Source organism: Adiantum capillus-veneris, chromosome 18, assembly GCF_014529385.1.
Source record: "Adiantum capillus-veneris isolate H3 chromosome 18, ASM1452938v2, whole genome shotgun sequence".
NCBI classification, from domain to species: Eukaryota; Viridiplantae; Streptophyta; class Polypodiopsida; order Polypodiales; family Pteridaceae; genus Adiantum; species Adiantum capillus-veneris.
This window is the reverse complement of record NC_140948.1, coordinates 14,903,026-14,921,854: the sequence shown is the minus strand read 5'-3', so window position 1 is coordinate 14,921,854 and position 18,829 is coordinate 14,903,026. Positions and strand designations below refer to the sequence as shown.

The 18,829-nt window shown below is 39.8% G+C and overlaps 2 protein-coding genes across 2 annotated transcripts; both read left to right on the top strand.

The window, feature by feature from the left end:
- The first annotated feature begins 2,941 nt into the window (after positions 1–2,941).
- On the top strand, positions 2,942–3,361 carry LOC147435261 (uncharacterized). The gene has a single exon (XM_086487934.1). It carries the CDS (start codon positions 2,942–2,944, stop codon positions 3,359–3,361), a length of 420 nt encoding a protein of 139 aa, XP_086344060.1.
- A 444-nt stretch (positions 3,362–3,805) lies between these two features.
- LOC147435260 (uncharacterized) lies at positions 3,806–5,932 on the top strand. Its single transcript, XM_086487933.1, has 2 exons — positions 3,806–4,706; positions 5,271–5,932. Exon 1 carries the CDS (start codon positions 3,806–3,808, stop codon positions 4,403–4,405), a length of 600 nt encoding a protein of 199 aa, XP_086344059.1. The 3' UTR covers positions 4,406–4,706; positions 5,271–5,932.
- Positions 5,933–18,829: the final 12,897 nt, after the last annotated feature.

The window sequence follows — 18,829 nt, the reverse complement described above, 5'->3', positions numbered from 1 at the left end:
TGATACATGAAAGGCTAGGGATCACAGAATTGGGGAGAACTATGTCGTTTGTACCGGCTTCTTCCTCTACAGTTAATAGCACAATTGACTTATGGAACTCTACATTAGTCCAAGAAGATGAAAACCAGAAGGTAAATTTTTGTGTGAATATTTTTTTTCGTTCATGTTGTTAGTGTATATAGATTACGAGCTTATTGTGTATGTATCAACAATTGCATTTCATTTGTTGCAGCTTGTAGTCTATGATGATGAGTTTATTCCTCACCCCCTGGACGAGGCAAGGGAAATTTGGAAAAGAATTCCTCTCTGGGATAGAATTTAGTGAATTTGAGCACCCCAAATTTCCTTTGCTTTCATTCCAGCTTCTTCCCGAGGATAGAGCTGAATTTTCTTTTTTGGTATTGAAGACACTCTCAAGATATCTAGGAGGCACGTCTATCAGATGGAACACAGACAAGGTTATGATGTTGGAGAAGCAAGTAACAATTTCAATGTTTAGTCTTGGGCCTAACATGTATGGCCTTCGTAGTCGCTACTTTTTGACACATGCTGCGTATAGTCTAGCTTGTGGAATCACAAACCCATGTCAATTAGCATAATATGGAAAACATGATTTGCTAAAACATAAGTAGCCAGTACTTCAAGCTACAGAAGAGGCCCCCGCAGTTTGATGCAAACGAGGAGACCAGATTGCCTGACCTCAACATACTCATAAAATAGATGCGCATGAAGAAATAGAAACACATTGCTCAAAACATCCTAGGCACATGGAGGAAGGCTCTTCAAATAAAGGCAAGGGACCATAGTAATTTGTAACATTTTTCGATGACTAAAACCAACAAAATGTATTTATTTTTTTTATCAAAGTCGCGTTGATTTTTAACCAAATCTTTCAAATTATTTTATTTTCTTGCAACCATCATTCACATCATGTAAATTTGTAATTACATAAAAAGTCTTTTGATACAGTAAGGTTTGTGTAAGGAGCTATGGCTCAACTTGCAATGGTGTTTGAAACCCTTCCCTCATGTTGTTTCTGTAGCTGCCACTCTCGTGATGCTATAGAGGAAGACTCTCCCTCCTCCATCGTTTTTTTAGCTAATCTCAGTGCATGACCAATCTTACTGTTTTTGACTTGTTTCTTGCGATGTGACATGTGCAAAAGTCTTTGATACATCCATTGGTGTAGCCCCTCTAAGCTATTGGCTTTGTCAACACCACCTCCATGCCGTGTGTGACTGAAATCAGCAAATGCACATCAATACTGCACTAACCGCATAAACATACATCCTATGTCGATGCCGAAACTATGGGGATGTCGGGGGCTCACTCCAAAACCTGCATCACCGAAAGGATTTCCACATTTGAGAATCCCCTAGCTCAATAAAAACTTACCATGACCCTCAACAATAGGCTTTGCATATTTTCATCAAAATACATAAACGGCATAAGATCTTACATCAACCACAGAAACCCTTTCTTGTAACTGCTGCGACAGATTGTTTGATTTAACAGCTCAAGATCTTGCATCAAATATGCATGTGACAGAGATTACAGAAAGAGTCTGCAACCAAAACCTGTACGCAGAAGAACCGATGAAGGTAGAGCACCTTGTCGTCTGAACTGAATATCTCTCAAACCGTGCAAAATTTACAGAAACTTCTTTCTGCAAAGTTGTAGACCACTCAAGAACGGTTGGAGATTGTGAGAATGAACATCAAATGAGTTGTTTTTACAGGTCAAAACAAATCTATAAAAATCTACAGCTTGTACTTCACGATCTACAGGCAATCTAAGTGACGTATCTCAAAATTCGTGAAGATTTTGAGAAAACTTTCTTCTGCAAAGTTGAAGAGGACAAAAAATTGGTCAAATTTTGTGAGGATCGGCTTGAATGAAGACATTTTGATAGGCCAAAATAGATATGCAAAAACGTGTTGCAATTTTTGCTGCTTCTCCACCTACTTCCTTGCTGAGTTCCAATGGTGCTCCCAATCCCTGAGCCGTGATACCAGTTAAAGTGCACGTGGGAGAGCGTGTGTGTGTATGTAGCAATGGAGAAGAAAGAAGAGAGGAGACACATGTTTACTCCAAAGACAATAGTGTTAGGGTTATGAATCCTTATTGTTTTATGTAGAATGAATTGTTAGTGTTAGTTCCCAGTTAGTCTCTAGCCGCCCAACACTTAGGCACGGCACATTGGGCTTTACCACCCCAGCAGCTACAGAGGAGCGACTGGGAGCTCCCGCAACCCTAGCAAACATTCTTTTCTAGTGAACAATCTTAGGTCGGGTTCACAATGCCCTGCCCGCCATGCTTTATGGGGCGCTTCAGTCAATGAGAGTGAGCGTTGCTAAGGCTCTCATTCACACTGTGCAACATGCTTTACCCGCCATGTCCTAGCGGCATGCTGACTCAAGCCCAAGCGTAGCATCAAGCCTTCCGGCATGCCCATCCCGCCCATGTGCTGCCCCTTCCATTGACATCTAATCAGTGTACACAAGTGTTTGTCTCTGTATGTGCATGCAGAGTTGGTGTGTGAATTCAAAGAGTGGGTAGACCTGCGGAAGAGGTTTTCGAGGGTGGAAAAGTGCGGGAAGAGCAGTCTGAACGCAGCCTAATTATACTTTGCATCCATCTTGTTCAAACAAAAAGGATCCATCTTGTTCAAACAAAAAGGGCACTAGTTTTAAATACATTTTAGGCGGGAAGAAAGTTGTGAGCAAGAGGATGAGAGAGCATGAGCAGACGAAGAGAGCAGGAGAGCGTGCATGCTGCATCGCCATCGATGGCTCGGCTCGCTCGTAAGTGCAGCTTGGGCTGCTCCATCTTGGACTCCTTCCTAAAGGGCGGAATCCCCTGTGGTAGCATCACCGAGCTCGTGGGTTAATGCGGTTCCGCCAAGACGCAGATCTGCCTTCAACTTCTTCTCTCTGCACAGATGCCCGTCTCCCATGGCGGCCTCCACGCAAGTTCTCTCTACATCTACACAGAAACTTATTTTCCTTCCAAACGCCTCCAGCAGCTTGCTCAAGGCTTCCTCGATGCAGGAAAACTCCGGCCTGGGTTTCCCCTTTCTCATAACAATCACCCTAATCTGCTAAATTCTGAAAAAGACGGTTTTGAAGGCAGGGTCTGCACCAATCTCAGCTCCCACAATGGCTTCATCCTTAATTTGAATCATCACCATAGCCAGCGCAGAAATGCTATGCCATCCGTGTCGAATGAACTGCCAAATGGTAGAGATGGCACTGATTGGCAAGACACGAGGAAGGAGAGTGTATCATCCGATGTTATCTTCGCCAGCCATCATCCATCCATGACAAAGGGGGCAACCAATGCAATGCACAGAATGGAGTAACGGGCGCGAATGTCTTAAATAGAATTTCTGATGTATGTGTTGAGATACATAGTAGCAATCTTCTGCCAAAACAGCATAGAGTGTTTATGAACTTCTATGGTGATGTCGAGGTTGAGGACATCACACATCCTTGTGACAACATTTTTGTGCAGTCAATACGAAATATTGAAGAGCTATGCAGTTTTCTTGACCAAGTGCATGTGCTCCTTACCTGTCCTCTTGCCATGCCAGTGAGGCTCCTGGTTATTGATTCTATGGCTGCTCTGTTCTGATCTGACTTCGACAACAATGCCAAGGACTTAACCATGCGCACAAATTGGTTTTTCAAGCTATCAAGCAAGCTGAAGAAGTATGTGCATGATTATGACATTGCTATCTTGGTTACCAACCAAGCTGTTGACGATGTAGACAGTGAGAGTGTAGAGGAAAAACTCTGTCAGTGCCATGCTAAATTGGAGCTCTGGACCTTTGATATCTGCAGGGAGAAGAGTGCTTCCAGCATTAGGTATAGGATGGTCACATTGTGTCAACACAAGACTCTTTCTTTCACGCACATATTTGCCAGACAAGCAGGAACACTCTCAAGATCGACACACAGGAACAACGGAGATCTCTTGCCAAAGTAGCTCAAATCCACACTATACTAAGTTAAAATCTGGTGGCATGAAGTCTGTGCCTCATGTCTCTGTTCTTGATCAACTCGAGTCAGAGCTTCCAGATGATCTTCTTCTTACTCTCCCTCATCAGGGACCTGCGCTGCTGTGTAACGGGATTGCAGACAAGCCAAATGTATCATATTGTTGTGATGGATCAGAGGCAGATGAAATATCATGCCGTGATAGCTCACAGAATGCATATTCAAGCAAAAATAGCTGGACTGCGAATTCAAGCAGTCTCCCTTCCTGCAGAGTGAAAAGGACATTGCAAGTAGTCTTTGCACCACATCTCCCAGCCTCTTCTTGTGAGTTCACTGTTACAGCAAAACAGGTTTGTGGATTGTCGGCAGCACATCCCATGCAGGCTATTTATCGTAAAGAGATGTAAATATCAACACAGGAGTTAGTGGGAAAGCTTCCTTGTAAACTTATCTGGTCTGTATCTTTGTCCTGTCCCAGTGTTACAGATGCTACAAACTCTTGAAGTTAAGGGTGACTCAGCAACTAGCTTTGCTAGATATATCTGAAGCTTGTGCAACAGCTGTGTTGAAAAGGGTGTCACTGAGCAGAATTGTAGGTGTGGAGGTAGATAATGTTCATGGCCTGAGTTTTTTTGCAGAAGCTTTACCTGTTGCCTCGGGAACACTTTGTTTGGAATCCTTATCTGTTTTGCGAGCAATGTGAACAAGGTAATGTTTCATATCTATATGTTCCTGCAAATTTTAGCTGAGATTCATGTCAGCTAGCATGCATGGGTTAAGCATCCTGGTAGATTAATAGAAAAGAGAACCCCTAGCTAGAAAAAGAGATACGTAGAAGCCTGGGAGAAGGAACTTTAATAATTGCATGTTGTAAAACCTTCTCTTTAAAGTATGTATCATGCAGTATTCAGAATTAAACTAGGTATCATGCAAGCTTTACATGACAAGTTCTTATGATCATTGTGGCTGACAATACCTTGGTGTAAGACTTCCAAACTAAACATTGAAACGAGTAAGAATCACAAAAAGAGCGGGTGGCAAGACCTGGCTTGCAGTTTGATACTCGACAGGTCATTTTTGGGACATGTCTTAGGGGCTCTGCAATGTTTTAATCTTTGGTGCCCAAAGTTCCTATAGTAAGAAATTGATTCTTACACAAGAAATGGGCCTATAGTTAAAAAGAATGCTCCTTGTTCCTCATTCTGAATGCTCTTTGATTTATGGTGATATAACTATATTGGAGGCATTCTTATGGGTGACTATGTTTGCCAGGTTCTTATAATTCTTGAGGTATTGTTGCCAGTACATTATCATCAGATGGAACATATAAACCGGCATTTGATTGAAGGACTTGCCATAACAAATGTATTTTTGTGTTCTTGACCAAGGATGATCATGCACCAAGAGTGATGTCTCATAGCATGACGGCAATCTAATTTTACTCAATGCATGTTGGCAAGACCACTTTTGTATTGCTTTGTACTTGATCAAGTATGCCTATCCTAGACATTCATTGTGATGCTGTATGGGGTGACGTGTCTTGGTGCAATGACATAAATGATGAAGTACATGGTTGAAACAAGGCCTCCATCATCATGGGAGGGGGAACAATCATTGCTTAAACATGTCATGTGGTACATATGTATAGCGACATGAGCATGATGACCTATGTGTGCTCAGTCTATCCTTGCATCTATGTTGAGAACCCTAGCGTCCTTTCAATGATTCAGCTAGTATGACTTGAAAATGGAGCTCTCATAGTTTTATGGAGGAGGTCAAGGCCACTCCTTGAGCATTAGCTAATGAACAAGGCTTCACCTTGCTAGTGAGACAATCAGGTTGTTGTGAAGCCTTTGTTTACTCTTTGCTTTTTTGTAGTCCTAGCTCAAAAGCCTTTCACACAAGGTTTACTATAGGACATCTTGGATCATTAGTATTTCACCCTCAATGAATACTCTTATTTGGTCTGCCTTCCCATAGAACCCTTCTCAATGAAACACTAGGCATGATTGCTTCATTGATACATTAAGCCGCTCTCATTTCTTATGACTGTCTTAAATTCCTTGCATTAAAAAAAAATCCAGTGTCAACTCACCTCTAATGTTGCCTTGTATATGATTGCCATTTTGGATAGTAGAATCGAATGTTTGTAGCTTAGATATATACATGCTCATGCACAACAACTAGAACTTTGTCAGCGCTAGTAAATCACTTCAATGGGTAATAGTGGGTCGCTTGTCCCTAAACTACTAAAAATTGAAACCTTGATAAATGAATCAAAAGACTTGTGATTTAATGAATTGCAAGGGGCTTATGATAATCTAAAATGCTTCTGTGAATCATATCATATAGATAAGTAATGTCCGGACGTGTTGGAGATTTTGTTATTACCAAATTGAGGTGTATAATTGCTTCCTTATTATCATTTATATTGCCTTGCATGTGCATTAATTGCATTAAAGTTATATATATATATTTTTTAGAGAACAAACAATTGTTCTAAGGAAAAGGCAAATTACAACTATGCCTCACATGAAGGGAGAGAGGCATCCCAAAGGAAAAAAATTATAGATCCAAGCAAGCATAAGCCATAGAAAGCTTGTCCTTGGAATAATACATCAACATCAGATCCTTCCAACTCTACCATCTATGGCATTTCAATTTTCTAGGAATAATGATAAATTGTCTCCAGAATTGTGGTTGAAGATAGCTTCATTTCTTTGGTTCTAGCAGGCCAGAGAAAACAGAATCTCCATAGATTCCAAAGTGGAATATCCATTTTGATGCATTCTCCTAAAAGAATCTCCTTGATTGTAAATGGTTGGGGGTGTACTTCTCTACAGTAGCTATGTAACATCTGCAATTTTCTACCATTATGCAGGCAACCCAAAAATATATGCTCTAGGTCATCACCTTGGCATCTTTTGCATTTGCTCTGTACCAATCCATATTTCTTGATGGATGATGAGCCATGCTAAGAAGCTGTGTTTAATTTGAATAGCGAAATTCTAGACACTTTTGAATTTGTACATCCATTGCCCAAAATTCCAATTAAGATTCCATTTTCTATTCAACCTTTCCCCAAGGTCTTCATCAAAGTTCGGTAGCCTGTCAAAGCTAAAGTAAGCTTTCCATGCCCATCCTTGACGTGGCAGATGATTATTGTGGTTGAGATTTACAGCTTGCAATAAATTCTTGATATCATCTAACTTGCACACGAGTTCATAGACACAACTAGGGGTTAGATTACCACAGTTAGCAAGCAATAAGATGAGTTGAGGTTGAAATTGGCAATAAGTGACTTACATTGACGTTTTAATGATACTTCATCTTTAGTAAATAACGATCTTAAAGAAATTCTTTTTCCATTTGGTTCTTTAGCCATTTCAAAACACAAGTGTATCTATAGAGCATGAAAAAGTTGACAATATAGTAGAAGAGGGTGGGCAATCCTTTCATAGCGTCACCCTTGTGAGTAGCTAAAGTAGTGTATATGTTGTACAATGATTTTGCAATGTATTTCCTGCCAAGTTGAGTGCTTATGATGATAGAAACAACCCATGAAAATTTCTTTCCCACAAGTGTGCGTTGATTGACAATGAAGTGAGAAAAAAGACTACTTTCTCAAAAGAAAATTGCTTATAAACGTCTTGTGAGAGGACCACGCTATTATTCCTTATGTGCAAGCCTAAAGGTGTTGAAGATATTATTATTCCTTTATGTGCAAGCGCCGTATAGTATAAAGTGAATATTAAAGGTGTTGAAAGGTAGTGGTTGAAAGTGGGCATGCTAGGATCATCTTACGTAATTGAATGATCAAAATATTTAATGCGCCCAATTGACAGACTTAGTAGCTTTTTTAAATCTAAAGGGCTTGCTTGTTGGAACTTGGCACCACCAAATTTCGAATGTACAAAAAAATAAAAATGAAAGTATCTATTTTACTCCTCCATTAATCCACATGGCCATGTAGGATGCTTTTGCATGGGTGCGGTTTGACCCCTCTCCACTTCGTTTTCACAAGCTAGTCCTACCTAGTTACTCACGTGTTAACTTTAGACGGTCTTCTTTTTCATTCATTAATAATCCAATGCGGTTCTCTCTCTCTCTCTCTCTCACACACACACACACACACACACACACACACACATTGAAGGCCGCACAAAATTTATAAAAAGTACTTTTGAAGAAGCTTTTGCTTCATTACATGTGTATCTCTACTATAATATTAGTTTTCATATATTGCTTGCTAAATTAGTTTCCACAAATACACACACACACACACACACACACACACACACACACACTCTCTCTCTCTCTCTCTCTCTCTCTCTCTTGACTTTGCCTTCTTCATAAGCACATGCACAAATACACACACAAACACACAATCACTCTTGAATTTGTGTTTTTTTCTTTTAAAAAATTGTCAATTTTTTTAATAACACATACACCCTACATTGTCACGATGCATTCACTTTTGCTTGCTCTTCTAAAAAAATATTCCGTATTATGCCTCTTGACCTTGTTCACAAGGCATCCCTCAGGGGTTATTCACGGTAGGACAAATTCTTCGTGTTCCTCTATTGCCCTTTTGTACATTTGAAGCTAAGAATCAATTCGAGCCAAAATTTCACATTCCTTTATCTTGGACAATGTTCGTTTTTGGTGAAATAGGATCAATGATGTTCCCCTCCTTGCTTCTCTTTTATTGATAATAGGTTCAAAGTCCTTACAAGCGTCTTTGATTTGCGAAGGAGCTTAGATATCTATTTCTATTGTCTGGCCATAGAACAAGTTAACCAAGATCTAGAAATCTCTTGTAGTAATTGGATGGTTTTTTTAGAGCATAGTATGGCAGGTCTCCCACTTGCACTTCAGGAGTTAGACAAGCTGTCGTAGCCGGATTTTCTTGCATAGAATCTCTTTGACCGGTGCTCAACTTTGCTACCAATAGAGTTCAAGAAGCCTAAGGGATTTCCTCCCATGCCTCGGGATACTATGGTTTTAAGCCCTCTTTAGTGGAGTACATCAATGCCAAATTTCCTCCTACTAGTGGACATGAAAGCAAAGGCATATTCATAGCTATGCGCTACATATTGACAAGTATATGCAAAAACACTTGGATGCTTATCGTAACAAGAAAGTGTATAGGGGATTGTTGCCTTGCGTGTAGACCACGGATCTTGGACCTGATGAGGAATAATGAAATGTGAATCTCTAAGGGAATCTCTGGCAATCAAAGGACTCAAATTACATTGAAAGAAGTGAGAAACTCATTGGCCATTAATGGTTTTGAAACTTTTCTATTTTGGATGTGCCTTCTAAATGCTAAGTTATCATCTATATAACCAACATGATTACTCATGCAGACCTTGTGTTGTGCTATGGCGAAGTTGGAGGATGAGTGATCCGGTCTTGTTAATTTATTGTGGCCGTTTAAAAAACTTGAATTTGTTACCTTCAACGAGACACATACATATTAACAAGACCTAACCACTCATTCGACTGTCGACTTCACCATAGTCCAATACAAGGTCTATTCGAGCAATTGTGTTAGTTATATGGATGATTGCTTAACATTTAAAAGTCACATTCAAAAAATAAAAGTTTCAAAACTCTTAATGGTCAATGAAAATTTCACCTCTTTCAATGTAATTGGAGTCTTTTGATTGCCATAAATTCTCTTAGAGATCTACATCTCATTATTCCTCCTTAGCTCCAAGATCCACGTGGTCTCCATGGAGGTTAACAATCCTCTACACACTTTCATGATAGGGTAAGTATCCAAGTGTTTTCGCATATACTTGTCAATATGTAGCACATAGCTACAAAGGCGTCTTTGCTCTACGTGTCACATAACTAACATGATTACTTTAACAGACCTTGTGTTGCGCTATGGTGAAGCTGGGATATGAGTGATCCAGTCTTGTTAACTTATTGTGGCCATTTAAAACACTTGAATTGTTACCTTCAACGAGACACAGACATATTAACAAGACCTAGCCACTCATCCGGCCATCTACTTCACCATAGAGCAATACAAGGTCTATTTGAGCAATCATGTTAGTTATATGGATGATTAATTAACATTTAAAAGTCACATTCAAAAAATAAAAGTTTCAAAACTCTTAATGGTCAATGAAATTTTCACCTCTTTCAATGTAATTGGAGTCTTTTGATTGCCATAAATTCTCTTAGAGATCTACATCTCATTATTCCTCCTTAGCTCCAAGATCCACGTGGTCTCCATGGAGGTTAACAATCATCTACACACTTTCATGGTAGGGTAAGCATACAAGTGCCTTTGCATATACTTGTCAATCTGTAGCACATATCTACAAAGATTCCTTTGCTTTCCGTGTCTATTAGTAGGAGGAGATTTGGCATTTATGTACTCCACTAGAGGGCTTAAAGCCATAAGTATCCCAATGCATGGGAGAAAAACCGTTAGGCTCTTGAACTCTAGTGACAGCAAAGTGAAACACCAAATAGAGAGATTGTATGAAATAAAATTTGGCTTTCATGGCTTGCTTGACTCTTGAAGTGCAAGTGGTAGACCCACCATCATAGGCTCTAAGAAAAGCATCCAATTACTACAAGAGATTTGTAGAGCTTGGTTAACTGGTTCAATGTCTAGACAACAAAAATATGAGACTAAGACACTTTCTCAATCAAGAAAGCTCGTAACAACTTTGAACCTACTATCAAGAAAAGGGAGGAAAGGGAGGAGAACATCCTTGATCCTATTGTACCAAACACGAACATCATCCCATGAATCTTCCATATGTTCGTAAGAGAAAGGAAGGTGAAATTCTGGCTTGTATTGAGTCCTATCTTCAGACATACAAAAGAACAAAAGAGGAATGTGATGAATTTGTCCCACTATGGTGAATAACCCTCTAGGGATGACTTATGAAGAAAGTTGAGAGGCATAATATGGACATTTTTTTTAGAAAAACAAGAAAAGGTAAATACATCGTGACAATTTAGAATGTATGCATTAACAAAAAATTGATGGTTTCTCAAACCAAAAAAGAACACAAAATCAAGAGTGTGTGTGTATATTTGTGCATTTGCTTGTGAAAAAGGCAAAGTCAAGAGTGTATGTGTATGTATTTGTGAGAATTAATATAGCAAGCAATAGATGAAAACTAATATTATAGTGGAGATTTACTGATGTTGAGGCAAAAGCTTTTTCAAAAGAGTGCTTTATATAGACTTTATGTGGCCTTCAATGTGTGTGTGTGTGTGTGTGTGTGTGTGTGTGTGAGAGAGAGAGAGAGAGAGAGAGAGAGAGAGAGAGAGAGAGAGAGAGTCAGTCAGTCAGTCGCATTGGATTATTAATGAATGGAAAACAAGACAATTCAAAGTTGACATGTAAGCAACTAGGTAGGCCTAGCTTGTGAAAACAAAGTGGAGAGGGGGTCACCTGTGCAAAAGCACCTTAGGTGGCCACGTGGATCTACGAAATAGTAAAATTTTAGTTCCATGTGCATTTGGGATTCGGAGATGCTAAATTCTAGCAAACTGCAGATTCTAAAAATCTATTAAGTTGTGAGTGGGATGCATTAAATATTTTGACCATTTATTGATGTAAGATGGTCGTAACATGCCCACTTTCAACCACTACCTTTAAAGGCCTTTAGATTCTAAAAACCTATTAAGTTGTGAGTGGGATGCATTAAATATTTTGACCATTTATTGATGTAAGATGGTCATAACATGCCCACTTTCAACCACTACCTTTAAAGGCCTTTAGGCTTTCTACAGAGCTTGCACATAACGGAATAATAGTACCTTCGACACCTTCATGCTTTCACTAAACTAAGCTTGCACATAAGGAATAATAGCCTGGTCTCCCCACAAGAAGTTTATAAACAATCTTCTTGTGAGAAAGCAGGTTTTTCTCTCACTTTATCATCAATCAATGCCCACTTCTAAGGAAAACAAGTGAAAGGGTCACGGTGGCTTTCTAAAACAATAAGAAAGTGATAAAATCATTAGGCTGAGTTAACTAGAATTTTATAAGGCGAAGCATTGTTCGGGAATGTCTCTTTTATGAAGCGATTGAGTTTCCTCCTTGCAAAGAAGCAAGATTTTTGAACTAAGTTCTCATATATTTCACCAGTTTTTCTTCTTCCCTTTACCATGGTTTTCTCATTGATTATATATATGTGTGTGTGTGTGTAAAACAAATATATCTATACTAATAGGTAATGGGGGAAGGGATTCCGGCCCCTCCCCCTAGACACGTGTCCAAACCTCCTCACTCCGGTGCTTAGGCAGTGTGGTCTGAGCGAAACTCTGTGTGTGTGTGTGTGTGTGTGTGTGTGTGTGTGTGTGTGAGAGAGAGAGAGAGAGAGAGAGAGAGAAGCTTAGAAAGATGGATTAAAACTCGCAACAAGAACGCTAGTCAAATCAGCCAGAAGCATTGACTCAGAGTCAAAGAGAGAGAGAGAGAGAGAGGGGGGGGGGGGGGGGGGAGAGAGAGAGATAGAGAGAGAGAGTCCTGTAGAGCTTGCTGCAACCGCCTGACAGGCTCGACGAGGTCGATGGGTGCTGCGGTACGTAGTGTGGGAAGCGCCCATGGCTGAGAATGTGCTTCGCCTGCATCGTAGAAGAGAAGCACAGAGATGTAATGTGCCCACCATTGTAGAAGCCTCAATATGTGGGTGCATACTTGTGTAACTGCAAGCCTCCAGCTTCATCCGAGCCTGCCAAAGGGAAAGATCATCCTCATCTAGAACAAGGATGTGCAGGCCAGTTGCGAGGTTCCTCTAGGCTGGGAATTTTTCCAAGAAGGCAGGCAATACTGCCATCTCATTATCCATCAGCATCGCCATTATGAGAGATGAAGGGCGCCATCCGCAAGATATCGTATCCTTCGAAGAGCCTTCAAGGCTACCAATGCTCCTTGCCTGCCTGAAAACTCACTCTGCTTATTAGTGTAGAAGAGAGAACATAAAACCCAGGCATGTAAGGATCAATGAAGATGTATCTATATGTGTATATGGAGAAGATAAGCTGAAGGTGCTACCAAGCAAAGGATATTTCTCTCTCAAGCCCAAGGGATGCAGAAGGTGGAGTTCGAATGGTTGTAGAAAGAGAATGTTTGTGTGTGTGTGTGTGTGTGTGAGAGAGAGAGAGAGAGAGAGAGAGAGAGAGAGAGAGAGCATGTCGAGGGTGGAGAGCTGAAAGGGTGCGCACGTGCGTTGTGAGGCCTTGAACTTTTTTGACTTCCATCTAATCCGGATGAAGCCGCTGGAGCTCTTTTGCGCACATGAGCACAGAAAAGGATAGGAAACTTTTCTTTGCGGGGACTTTGTTGCGCCAACCAGCTAGGCTCATGTGGCGACGCCGCTCGCTTAGTGGCAGAGGCAAAACGAGCTGCGAAAATTGTGTAGCCGCAGCGTCAAATTGTGTGTGTTGCCCTACTTTAACGCGAAAACCGTGGCGGCAAGAATCTAATTGCCACGTCACGAATTTTAGCCGCTGCGGCTTACTGAATCATACATGTGCACACCCTTTGAAGGGTGGCGATGGGGGTACTGGTGGTGAAGGTTACTGAGGGGATCTGATGCTGAGAGTGTGTTGTCGGATGCGGTGCCTTCCATGCATCCGTGCGCGCGCGCCCGAGAGAGAGAGAGAGAGAGAGAGAGAGAGAGAGAGAGAGAGAGAGAGAGAGAGAGAGAGAGAGAGAGAGAGAGAGAGAGAGAGAGAGAGAGAGAGAGAGAGAGAGAGAGAGAGAGAGAGAGAGAGAGAGAGAGAGAGAGAGAGAGAGAGAGAAATTCCAGAGTGCGGAATGATCCAGTGCTTTGATGGAATCATGGAGGGATAGAGCTCTAGAGCGAGAGCGAGAGCGAGAGAGAGAGAGCAACCCGTCTGTTCTCTTGCCGGCGACGACTTCCAACTGTCTGCGTGCATGAGAGAGAGAGAGAGAGAGAGAGAGAGAGAGAGAGAGAGAGAGAGAGAGAGAGAGAGAGAGAGAGAGAGAGAGAGAGAGAGAGAGAGAGACGACTTCTAGTCAGTGCTCATTTTTCCAAACATGCAAAATTCCTTTCCTCGATTTTGTCAAGCGGAAATTTTTTAACAAGAGACGACTTCTAGTCAGTGCTCATTTTTCCAAACATGCAAAATTCCTTTCCTCGATTTTGTCAAGCGGAAATTTTTTAACAAGAGACGACTTCTAGTCAGTGCTCATTTTTCCAAACATGCAAAATTCCTTTCCTCGATTTTGTCAAGCGGAATTTTTTTAACAATAGGTAATTTCGTCATGTTTTTACACTATTTTTCTCTATTGACGTTCTCTTTGCTGTTGCTTGCCAGTAATTGCTTCATGATGGAGGCCCTTAAAGCCTTCCATGTCCTTAGAGCTTTGTCGTGGGCTTGTAGGTTAGTGCACCATTGATGGGTGGACTTCTAGAAATACATAGCCACGTGACATAGCTTGGAAAACTATGTGAAGCCATCATCACCAAAGGCCACATCAAACTGTTGGATGAAGGTCTAGACCTTGTATGTAGCACCAAAGGTATATAGGTAAGAAAATTGATGTTCTTTCCTCCCTCCTTGAACTTTTTCAATCTCTTGGACCTTCTCCATGCCGGATAGGACTTGTGATGGCCTCTTCTCCTGGGCTCTTTGAGAGAAGAGCCGCTACTTTCATCGAAAGAAGAGGAATGTGATGAAGATGGAGAAGAGGGTGACTTCTTTCTGTCTTTTTTCTTCCTTTGGTACCTCTCTCCCCTTTTGTGGTAACGAGGAGGAGGACTTTGCGGCGATCTTTTCCTCTTGGGAGGAGTTGGAGATCGTTGTTTCTTGTAGTGTGTTTGGGGGAGACTTCTGTGCTAGTGTGGGCCCCTGGGGCTATACCATGCAGAATAAAAATGATGTACACAAGATGCATTACAAGGCGATTGTCAAGACCATTTTGCAAAAGCAGACAATTGACACACTTAAGAGATGTAGTTGTATTGGTTTTTGTGGGCAGGGATTTAGGGTGACTTTTGGAAATTTGTTGATTAGTCTTCCTTTGGCAACACAGCTCTTTGGGGAGTACATTTAAACATTCAACTACATTGTCTTTAGAAACAATGGTTTGATGCTATGAGGCATTGTAAAGAAAGTGGAAGGAAATGTACAAACTCGAAGTAAATGGATATTGATTGCTCAAAGGAAGTTAGGCAGTGGGTTGCCCTTGTACATGCACATTTTTACCATCTTTGTCAAGTCCACCAATATCTCATAAGGAATACTTAATGTGATGATATTACACCTTGAGCAACGTAGGGTATACATTGTTCTTTTTGAGCATGGCAAAAAAATCTTTCTATGATTGTGATTCATAAATTTTTTATTGAAGATCGTTGGAGATTCAATAATTTATGGTTCATTAGGTGGTTGAAGATTTAATGATCTATGGTTCAATAGGTAGGTAGAGAAGAGTAGCCATGTGTCGGGGGATCCAAAATTAGGAAAGTTGGCATGGCCACCCTACACCATCCTAGTAAATTGAAGCAGTTTCTTTGAAGATTTATTTCAAAGAGTAGAACATGTTGACGAAAGTTTATGCTCAACTTTAGTTTTGGAAGAATGCTTGCTTTTGAGTTATATTGTTAGCCTTTTCATATTTGTGCTCAAAAGGCTTATTTATAGTTGTACCATCCTAAAAAAGGATCAGAAAAGGAGAGCCTAGTCATGTATATTATAGCAGTAGGACTCTTGTATCAAGATTGGATTTCTACATGGCATACAAGGAGGAGTACACAAAAGTGATACGATGTTGCTTACGTAGTTTTGCTTTCACTAATTTTTAGATAGTATCTTGGTTTGTGCAAATCTGGAGGAGGGGGAGGGGAGACCTCTCAAATAGATTCCTTAAAGACTATTAAGTGTATAATTGCGAGGAAAAGGAGAAGAAGCTCAAGAGCACCTGACATTGTTCTCATTAATATGCAAGTACAATGAAAGGTGCACATACCATGCATCTTGGAAAAAGCCTTGCAACGAGGGAAAAAATTACCCTGGGGTCCAAGTGTGGTCATCTACTTCTCTACCACCACATGGTAACCAATTCCCCCCCCCCCCCAGAATGATGCTATACGCAAGAGATAGCACTTGTGTATAGAAAAGTGCTAAGTCTTGAGAAAATAAATCCAATAGCCAGAAGCTATTCAAAAAGCTTCAAAGTTCTCAAAAGCAACGCCTTTGTAAATATACCAACAAGGGTACTCGTGCTTTTGGTCCCTCCTTCACATAGTGGGAATGCACCTTTATGTGCATCTTTAGAGCATAGAACACTAATGATTCCGTGCAATTGCCAGTGTGCTTCAACTATCAACAACAAGAAGTGATGGCAATCTGGTATTTAACACCCAAATACATTGACATGTATTCAATCACCATTTCCAAGCACATAAACTCCACTTTCACATAAATCTTGCAACTCAAAATGCATACATAATTGATCCCTAACTCCATTGCAAGAGGTGTGGCCATAGGTTTACAATCTTTAAGTCCAGCTCTTCATAAAATGTCTATAAAAAACTTTCAATGAAAGTGAACAAGGCTTAGGTTTATATAGAGTGAAAAACTCCAAGACACAAGGATTTCTATAAGGCTTTGGTGGGACATCTATTTAGAATGTACATAGCACACGTGCCAATATTTGGGCAAAAAGCATGTGGTAGGACCCAACTTTTAATGATGGACTATGCCATTTCCATGAATGCCTTATTTTCGCTTAGCGACATCACCTTGTGGAGTAGTACTATTCACTGTGCATCAGTGTTTTATCAATGCTACGCTATAAATATATCAAACATATGCATCATATATTTTCATCCTTGATAGAAGCGTAGGTTTCCACAAAATATCTAAACATAATCTCAAGCATAGTGATAAACTTTTAGAAGCATAGAGACACTTTGAACATTGATTTCATATAGTAAACCTATGTATGCATTGAAAAGTTATCAACAAGTCAAAGACTAAGATAATTCCCAAGAGACCCTATTTGAGTAGGGCCTCAAATATTGTAGTGCTTAAGCTATTTATTTGCATAGCTCTAATCATACCACCTTTGGAAATTAAAGAGTTATATTTTTCACATTGTATACCTCTTACAAAAATGCCTAAAAGGCTCTTGTGGTGGTTGCAATAAATCTTTCATATTAGATCTATGCAATAGATTAGGTTGACTGAATTGAGATGTTCAAAATAAGCATGCCATGATATTCCATATAGAACTACCCTAAATTAAAATTCACATACGTAATGTCTTCAATATGTTTCTTATGTATATTGAGATTATTAAGCCCACAAAGGAATATACAAATGCAACAATAGTATCAACATAGCTAAGATCATAAAGTATATGTTTGCCACCAACAAATTTACTACAAGATCATATCTTGCAAGTGTAGCTATACTCATATGAAGCTCATATAACATATCAGTAATGTGAAGAATGCCACTCACAGTACTAATTATAATGTTTTTGATACCTTTGAAGAAAATCAGGACTTTTTGCTACATGTGGCTTTGTGGGTGCTAAAAGGAGAAAGATAGATAACACCACGCAAGATGGAACAAATAAACACTCATACTGAATGCTAATCAACTCTTATAATCTACAACAAGGATGTACAAGTGGTGGGCTTATATAGCCCAAGTGTGTGTCCAAATGACCTTCTGATTGATTATGTTATGGCATAGAATGCTAGCATAGGGAGGGCTCACATTAGAGCTGATGCTAGACAGTAGAAACCTAGTCTATGTTTTGCCCTTTAGCTCATTGGTGAAACTAACCAAGGAGATGACACTAAAATGAGTAGAAGAAATGCTCAAAGGATAGGGATAAGTGAAAACTGGCATGGTTCTTAAACAATTCAACAAAGCACGTGACTAAGATTCACATAAAGAATCATAGGCAACATGTATGGCTAAAAAGCTAAACAAAATCCATCTTGGATCACAGGCACGTGCTTCATTGTTTAGAGGTTGAGTGCACATGAACTTCAATTGAATCTAGATATGAATCCCCTTTGAATGGATATCTAATACCATTATAAAAAGGTAAAATCCTTTGAACTTATTCATGAGATTTAGTAAAGCGTCTACTTAAAATAAATGAGTAGATGTTTAAAGTCTAACGGCCCCAAGTCGAGATTCTAACATGCTTCATCAATGATCTTGAACAACTCAAAATTTATTGTTCAATTTTGTATCGTATTATCTTTCACTTTCCTACAAGTCATTTTATGGATTTCTATACCAAGAAGTTCCAAATGCGAGGTCAAGAGAGGACCTAGGTAGTTGTAATTGCAAATTCATAGTACCAAGGATTTAATTGCCACGATTTTGCAGAAATGCTTCCTTTTAATCTTTGCAAGCCCATAACTGCATCCAATGGGATGAAGATTGTAACTTTTTGGGATGACCCCTTCGATATTTGCTTCTTATTGTCATAAAATTGGCAAGGACTAAGTTGAGAGAATTCTTCACAATTATGGAACTTGGGAAAGATGTACTAATAAGATTAATAGGAGAATATTTGAAACTTGAGGGATGCACCTCTAAAAATCCAAATATACCACAATTATGGAACCTGGGAAAGATGTACTACGATTAGAAGGAGAATATTTGGAACTTGAGGGATGCACCTCTAAAAATCCAAGTATACCACACACGTTCAAAAGAAGGGATAGTTATTTCATATAGAGCCTAATATTTGATATAGAACCTTATATTGTATAATATTACATTTATTGAAGTGTTTTTCTATTAAAAATTGAGGAAAAGTCCCAAGTTCTTAACAAAAATGGATTATT